An 8978-nucleotide genomic window follows, 5' to 3' on the forward strand; every position below is an offset into this window, starting at 1 on the left:
TTATTTAGACGCGCATGGCCCTGGGAAGATGTTTTGAGGAGAGGGCGCTGATAATAATGGCTGATCGCGTCATTGTATTGAACGGATATCGACAAAATGTTATCCTGCACCCCTACTTCCCACGGTATTCCCTAAAACATGTTGCGGTAAAAGATGGTAGAAGTGTTATAACAATGTTGTAATAGACATATAAACTTCTTATAATTTCCTTTATTGTTATTCAGGTCAAAAAATAGCATATGCACGAACATTAGTGGTTTTGCTGGCACAAGTAGCACATACATTGTCGGCTGATCAATCTCAGTGTACCCTAACCAAACACCACTAGAATCTTCTCACTCAAGTTAGGTTGTAACCACTGTTGAATGTGCTAACAAAACAAAAAAAACGTGGATATCGTATCAATTGCAAAAAAGCCCGAAATAACCAATACTAAATAAGCTGTCTTTTTTATGGGACATCTAAGATTTCTACTGGAAACCTCAGCATGCGTACATTAACAATGGGTAAATGAGGAACAGGTGACAATTTAGACTAAACTGGACAGGTGAAACCAATGAAGTAAGGGGCACTAAACAGAACATCGAAAGGAAGAAACTAGAACTGAACGTAGAAATGCAACGACCGGCACGGCACAGGCTGTTGGCAGGTCGTTACGAATGTAATATATTCTTCTTAGGGAAAATTCGAATTCTTCAATTTAACATTATTTTAATAATAAGGATTTGTATCATATTTTCCTGTGAAGAAATGTAATGGAGGCAGGAAGAAAGAAAATAAACACATCGCATGAAAATTTAGGCTACCGGTATTGGGTTACAGCTTACAGTGACTGGCGGTAACTGCTGTGTAGACTGTCATGTAGCCTATTGATTGTCTTCCACTTGTGGCGCTCTGCCACTGAGAAAGGCTGAGAAGGGGAGTGGACTGAGGAAAATTGCCGACGTTTGACTTTACCACACCTAGACTTCTGAGCTGACCGTTTTATAGATAGCCTATCACGATCACTCGAAGGAGAAATTGGATTTCACACGGCTGTTACGGTAAAGATACATTTGTTGAAATTTGTTCTTTATTTGTACAGGTTTTGTCCAAAGGTACAGCTTTTCGTGAGTATCAACGCTAATTTATGAGTGACTAGTGAACGTTTGATTGGAGAAACCTCGCGAGTCTTTATCGTTAGTGAAATAATAATGCAGATGTTACATTGTTGCTTAGCAGATGTTTCCGCGGAAACGTCGGTGGAGTACCGGCAGACAAAATTATGCCGCAATACAGCCTAGACCTTGTTCATTCGAGAATTACGTTCTAGGTCCATATCGATATTCCATACTCATAATCATATTTATCAGGACACATCGATACATATTCAAACATCACCTCTTGGTTTCAGGAGAGTTTAGTCAATACGTTTTCATGAACATGCCTGTTGCCATGTTGCTATGCTGTAGGCTATTGCAGAAGAGAGTCAATTAATTTTCGGTGATTTTCTCAGGCCAGGAAGTACAGTAATAATAATAGCCTAATAATTGAAATACATATACACTATACATACATATACACATATGATACATATATAGCTTTGGCTGTCTCACATACGAAAACACTCTTTAGTTTGACCTGGTTCAATGTCAAGTTCAGTTCATATAGTGATACACCCCCCTTGTCCATTGTCTTTGATCTCTCATATGGGGGTACTCTTAGAGCCATGAACTATGCTTTTTGATCATCAATGATCAAAAAGCATAGTTGAGATCATTATAAAACTTTGTTTAATCCAATGCAAATACTTTATCAAGCAGAACTTTAATTATTCATCAAACCCCCATTGCAACAGTTTGATTTAATTTGAGTTAAGTTATCTGTGTTGTAAAGTGTTCTCATTTTGATGACATAACTGAGATTTAACCTGTCTTAGAATTCTGAATCAAATCAATTTGTAATAGCGGCGGGTCAACAAAGTTTGCATTACATAATGATTTAACAGTTTACTTGTGTTAACTCTTTTCTGAGGGCCAGTTGAACTCAGTCCCGACCTTTCAGTGGGTGTTGTCATTATGACAGGATGTCGCTTGCCACTACAGAGTCTGTTGTCTCACAGGAAGAGTGATAAGCAGATGTGTGGGGTGTCCATGTTGAATGACAGCAAGAATGCCCGTAGAGATGTAAGCCTATTTGGAATAAGGGATGCTGAAATGTAGAACTGAACATGTCCATACAACAGAACGATCGGCGTGTGATTCCAGCTGGTAGAGACTGTTCCACGGTCGTTCCTTGTCAGCCTTCAACTTTTGGAATCTGGTTTTGTCTTAACAGGCCCTTCAGTACCGGAGGCAGTGAAACTCTAAGAAGGCGAGGAGCCATAAGAGATCCTGTGAGAGGGAAGTGGAGCCATTTTAAAGGTTTAGAGAAAGGGAAAAAACTGGACTCTGAGCCTTGGAGGAAATTTCTATTTTTGGGGACTTATTGCTGCATTCACCTCATCATTCCCCGTTAAGCGACACGCTTGTTCGCCACCACATCCTCAGCTGCCTGCAGGGCATCCAAAGGAGCTTTCGGTCACACTACCAAGCTCAGAGGCAGCACGTCAGGGATGAGCGAGTTCTGGCACAAAATTGGCTGCTGTGTGGTTGCTAAACCTCCACCGGTGAGTTTGTGAAAACACAGGAAGGTCTGAGATGTCTTGCTAGACCTGTTTTAACAGCCTCAAGGTCAATGGGCCGAGATTGAGGGCTTGTCCGATTGAAGTGTTTACTTGCCTGCATGAGATTTTAGAGTAAATTGTAGATTACACTGGGTAAGTACACCACAACTTCAATGTTATTAGTTTAACTTAGTTCAGCCGTGACGGCTGTGTGTCCTCAAGAGGTATGACGTTTAATTAGCTCAATAAATAAAAAAGTAATTCCCCTGCCAGCTACTTTCATGTGATGGAAGAAATAGTCCAAGTGGCTAGAAGGAGAGGGGAGGGACACATCTTTGTATGACTCATTGGTGGTTAAACAACATAGTCCAGACAGACTGACTATAAAACCAGTGTAGTGCAGATGGTTTGACTGTGACCAGCATAGTCCAGACAGTATGACTGGGTAACCAATGTAGTCCCGGCAGTTTTACTGTCAGGAGGGCTAGACCTCGGCCCTGACACGAGACAGGCTCAGACAAAGACTGCCCCTTTGCTTGTAATTAAACGGCCGATGATAGTGAATCATCATTATGAAGATGTAGATAATGGTTTTGTAGGGTTCAAACCATTACATCAGTCCAACTCCTTAAAAGCTGCATCTTAATTTAAACACGAAAGGGAATGGCGAAACATACTCAGCGATCGACAGATCAGAAAATAAGAACACTACTATACAAGGTATGTTTACCTCGAGTTTGAGTTCAATGAATGTTGCAGTAGTGTCGCATACTGTCTTATTATTAGTAGTAGTACTTGGCAGTAAGTCAGGAGATGGTATCCCTCCACAGGATGTCTCCATGGTAACGTCCTTCTGCCCACCCCTGACCCCTGTTCTCCAGGACCCTCCTCTGACAATGAATAGGGTCTCTTGGGGGAATTGAGCTTCTGGCATGTGCAACCAGTGAGCTCATGCTGTTTCCTCTGTCCTTCCTCCTCCCTCTCCTTTATTTTTAGGTTCTTGTTTGTTCTATTGCAGGGACGAGAGGCCAGATTATAGTGGGTGTATTGTGTGTGAGATGCTAACACATGTACCGTAATGTCCTACCAAGGCTAACTTTGAAGACATTTATCTTTTAATAGTGTAGAGTAGATGTTGTTCGATCATTAAAAAAAAACTCTGTTCATTAGTAATGACCTTTTAATAGTTTTTATGAATCACTATTACTTTTACAATTAGCGGTACTAGCGTCATCTAATTAATGCCACATGCTGTACTGTGGGAACTATAACTTTACAGTCACTCGGACAGTTTGTTGACCAAGTGCCCATCATGGGAAATGGCTTATCTGTTCCTGTAAATCCTGAAGCTCTAGTTTGTGGACAGCACCCATCATTGCACGTTGAAACATTATTCACAGCACAGCTGGCAAGTGATGACACGCCTTTACAGTCACAGGGACTAACCATGATCTAATAAAACGTGCATGGAAAGAGGAGATGGTCGGGGTTTTCACTGAGTGTGACATGCATAACATGAAAAGACCATACACATATAATCTCATCAACAATCGCACATGTTGACCAGCCCGTACAGGGGTTTACAAGGCAAGCATGAGGTTACACTGTAGTTGCTGGGTTATATTAGTAAGGCTTTTCCTTCAGCGGTATTTTCCTAATTTGCCATTTTCTGTTGGCAGAGAAAGAAGCGGAAGAAAATCGACCGGAGCATGATTGGCGTGCCCACAAACTTTGTTCACCTAACGCACATTGGTTCTGGGGAGATGGCGGAGGGACGCACCCCGGTAAGTGATGTGTAAACTGACTGGTAGTGGTGTCTTAACATGTGTTGATATTATGTAGGCTAGGCCTGCTAGTGAAGGTGATGTCCTTTGTGTAGCGCCTGATGTTCCTCAGTACAGGGCCGGGCCTTGCAGATTCCAACCTGCCAGCTGGAATGTATTCCGCATTTCCCACGGAATACGGTCTCGTTGGGCAGGAACTTAGAAGACGTGTTGTAAAAACACTGGGAAATGATTCCTGGTCACTGTTTATATAGTATAGAAAGTGATAGGGGACACTGTTTTCGGCTAACTGGGATGCTGCTGATTGCAAATGTGACCTTTCTAAGCAAGATAGGATGCAAAATAATGCGGATTAGGATTTAGGTTGAGGTTAGGAAAAGACTAGGGTTTTCACATGCATTGCATTTGTCTTAGACCCGAATATGCAAAAATCCACTTAGTGAATGTCAAGGTGAAACTGAGTGACGGTACACTTGCGAAAATCCTACCATACTTGATGTTGTCACTGATAAATGAACGCTATGACTGTCTGGATGATTACCCTCTTTGCTAGTCAACTGATTGTAAAATGGCAGAGATATATTTATGACATGGGCTCAGAGCATTCAGGTGCATGAATACGTTGTTTAAATGTTCCTGAGATGTAATGACATTACCCTTTATGTTACATAAGGCAAGTCCTTCAACCACATGGTGACCCATACCATCAGACTGTAACCTATGTATCTATCTATGGTTCTTCTAGTGCCATTCAAGCACTTGGAGTTTCTGTAACACTTGTGAGTGAAGACTTTGGAGTTATTCAGCCACACGTGTGACCAATTTTAGCGTAAAGGGATTTCATTTACACAGAAAGCCTAATTCTGGTATTTTTTCCAATCAGAGATTAATAATCAGAGATATTTTCACACCAGATTATTTTCAAACCTGATCATTACTGAAAGAACTGTGCTCCCTGCAAACAAAGCCCAAAAGACACACTTGTTCCTCAAACTGTTTTTTATAAAGACATAATACAAATACCGGCCTCTCTCGAACCCATTCATGCAGTCATCATGCTTATGTAACCCAGACTATGAGGAATGCCTCTGGCCATATGGATCAAATTTAGATGGAAAATATTATCAGCAGTCCATATAGGAATACATTTCATACTCTATGAACCTCATAGGAAAAAGACAATACAATATTTTACATACAACTAATACAGCATAGAAACAACGCATTCAATCATAAAGTCCAAAATGATTGCTTCAGATCTTGCCTCTCCGTCTGTAGCTTGCCTCTACATCATTGACATTATAATAATGTATAATAATATATTTAACAGACGCTTTCATCTCAAGTGGTTTGCTGTCAATAATGCATAAATTGAAAGTGCCATTATCTACCAACTAATTGCCCTTTGATATTACATGGACATTTGTTCAGAAACATTTAACAGTCATTACTTTTATGCGCTGAAGTCAGGTCCAGTCCAGGAACAGATGAGGTCCAAAGGACCCAGTGCCAACAGCCGGAGGAGCATGTTATAGCTGAGGCCTACCAGGTAAAAACACAATCCATGATCCTATCGCCATGAAGGCAATGTCATTGTTTCTCTGGACTTGTGGAATAACTACTTTTGTTTATGCATGGCCATGCATCCCCTCTCATCCCAAACCAATAGCAGCAAGTTTCGGATGGAGAACTTGACAGAAGTTAATAAGTGTGATGGTGAGATGAGGTTGATCCATTTGACCAAAAAGAAGGATTCCCGTCTCAGAGGAGGATGGACTAAGTTTTTTTCGCGCTTTATGAAGAAAAGTATTTGTCTTTCATGACAGACTTTGGACTTCTACTGCATTTGAGTGAACCATGATTTTGTGCCAAGCATGCGTGCGTGTGAATGCATTTCTGTGCGTGAGCAAACAAGAGTTTTTTTTGCTGAATATTTTGACTACCAAGGCTAATTCCCCTTCAGAAAGTGAACATGTTCATACGGATCACCTGAATGTACCATTTACCGACTCAAAATAATATTACACTAAATATGTATAATGAATGAGGATGTACCTTTATTTTGATACAGTACCTACCTAAAAGTCTGTTTGTGTCTGTGTGTGTTTAAAAGTGCAAAATTATAAATTACCTTACTTGCACAATGTCTGTCAGTCAGGCATTTCATTTTATTTTTATTGAATTTCTGTGTAAATAGCTATACTGAGTCTTGTTATTCTAATTGAGCCATTTGGCTTCAAACTGCGATCCACTTGGAAACATAGCTGGGAGCTGTGATACACAATTCACCCACCACATACCTCAGCAAACCCAAGCTAGTAACAGTGAGTAACAGGACTTGTTGTTGAAATTCAAAACCCACCCTGATTTTGACGGGGCTCTCCAGTGATCTCTCCGGGAATTACTCAGGAATGCCACTTATTAAATCAACTGTATCAGAAGAACATTCCATTAGTTTCTTTGTGTGTTCTTGCCCGGGTTGGTGAGGGCTGGATGTGCAACCCGTTGGTCAGAATGGAAAATGGCAACTATTTCACTGAGCGTTCTCCTCACCATTTCTATATGGTCGCCCACTTGAGCTGACTGGCTGTGCCCAATATGGCAGGACTACAGTACTAATACAAACACACTGGTTTTCATACAATTTAATCGTACAGTACAATTCAAGTGTGTTTCCTGTACGACCACTGTATCTACGTGCTGCTTCATATGTGTTGAGAATAAATTATCTACAACTGTTGTTGACCCCTGTCAGAGGAAAAACTGTAGCTGTTTGAACTGTAATGTTTTTTTATTACTGTATTTTGTATGTGTGGTTTTGCTATGCCTCTATGCTCTCGCAGTACTGTAAGAAAAAATATGTGCATTCAAATTACAATTATAAGGCAACCAGCTGCAATAGAATTACCAGTGTGCTCAACAGAACATTTTGTGAGTTATTTCTCGACAGCCTTTTTGTTGAACAATCCTGGTTGCATTACAACTGTAAATTGAATCAACGTTGTTTTTTCTTCTTTTTTTACGGTGAAGGCATATGGATGGTGCCATGTACAGTTTGTTTTCCAGCATTTTACTAATGCCTTATCTGTAGGACACACTGGGCTCATTGTTTACTTATTGCTGAAGACAAGTGAAGGGGTGACTTTGCATGTTGCTTTGTGGCTTCCCTATCTTTGTTACTGCAAGTAATACTGATCAAATGGACAACTCAACATGAAGACTGCTGCCTCAAATGTTCTTGTACCATGTACAGTACATTGATAATGTCCGTAATCCTGGATAATCCAGCACTAAAGTCTTGCGCAATTGGTCCAACCAATAGAGATTGGTGATGTCTCCAGTTTGAGTCAGTCTGTTGGCACTTAAAGTTACTTTCCTATCTTCATCATGATTGTTATATTAGACACATGCTTCAGTTTAAAATAGGTCAACCTGTTTTAACTGGAAATACAGTACATGTTCTTAATACAGTCCTGTTTGCGTAATCTTTTCTGTCGCTGTTGGTGCATCTGAATGTTTTCAACAAATGTGTCAGGGTTATTTCATTTTCAAACTGCACGGTTCACAAACAACATGAGGAAAACCACTGATTTCAGTGGCCCCTATAAGGACTGTGCTGTGAATAGTACTGGAAGATTAGGTAGTATTATTTTAATAAAAATGAATCTCGTGATAATTCAAACTCATACCTCATTGACATCCATCTGATGTACACCTTTACCTGTGCTGGTGTATGTATACCATGCTACATGCTAGTCCCTTCAACTAACATGCATCCAACTGTAATCTTCTCTGGCTTTAAGAACCCGCAATCCTCATTCTATTTTAGTCATCTTTGACGCATGACAACTTTAAGACAATTTCAACTTCAACTCTTACACTTGCCTCTACATCCAACTAAAATAATGAATGCAAGCCAAATGGGAGTTGTGACAAAACATTTTATTCATGTGAACAACTGAAAACAGTATAGACCACAGGGACAGAAGATGTGAAAGAAATACAGAGATTAACCAAAAAACAAATAGCCAAATCCAATCAGGTGTTAACAAATGACAACACTGTTGCACCATGTTGCAATCCAACTCATTATTAGGCTGGATTTTTTGCAAAGCTGTTGCTGATGATCTTAGAGCAGGTATTTTCTATCCACACAGGTATCAGCTATCCACATATAACACTCGATGATGATGTGACACACAGCTATTGGTTGATGCATGCAATGTCTGAGCAGAGGAACACAACCTTCAATTTTTTTAATGATATTTTCACAATTCTAATGCCCTTTTTGCATGTTTTTTTTATTACATTTTGTTGAATTTCCACCTGTTTAGGTGGGACTAACCTTTTGAACTACTTTGAGATGTCAGAAATGTCATCTGATTGTTAAAGACCAATGACTTTCCATCAGGGTAAGGGATGCGCTCCTATTGGCCAGTTGGAGCTGTTTGTGTATGTTCTTCAAATTTGTTTCCAGGTCTCACTCACTCTCACTCTCACGCTCACTCTCACACACACTCTCACACACACTCTCACACAGCTCAGTTAAA

The 8978-nt window shown here is 40.2% G+C and overlaps 1 protein-coding gene across 1 annotated transcript; it reads left to right on the forward strand.

Moving 5' to 3' along the window:
- The first annotated feature begins 879 nt into the window (after nucleotides 1-879).
- On the forward strand, nucleotides 880-7196 carry cdc42se1 (CDC42 small effector 1). The gene is made up of 5 exons (XM_010884641.3): nucleotides 880-1043; nucleotides 2317-2647; nucleotides 4324-4428; nucleotides 5895-5977; nucleotides 6098-7196. The coding sequence occupies exons 2-4, from the start codon at nucleotides 2594-2596 to the stop codon at nucleotides 5961-5963; spliced, it is 228 nt and encodes a 75-aa protein (XP_010882943.2). The 5' UTR covers nucleotides 880-1043; nucleotides 2317-2593; the 3' UTR covers nucleotides 5964-5977; nucleotides 6098-7196.
- The last annotated feature ends 1782 nt before the right edge of the window (nucleotides 7197-8978 follow it).

Source organism: Esox lucius, chromosome 20 (genome assembly GCF_011004845.1).
Source record: "Esox lucius isolate fEsoLuc1 chromosome 20, fEsoLuc1.pri, whole genome shotgun sequence".
Lineage (NCBI taxonomy): Eukaryota > Metazoa > Chordata > Actinopteri > Esociformes > Esocidae > Esox > Esox lucius.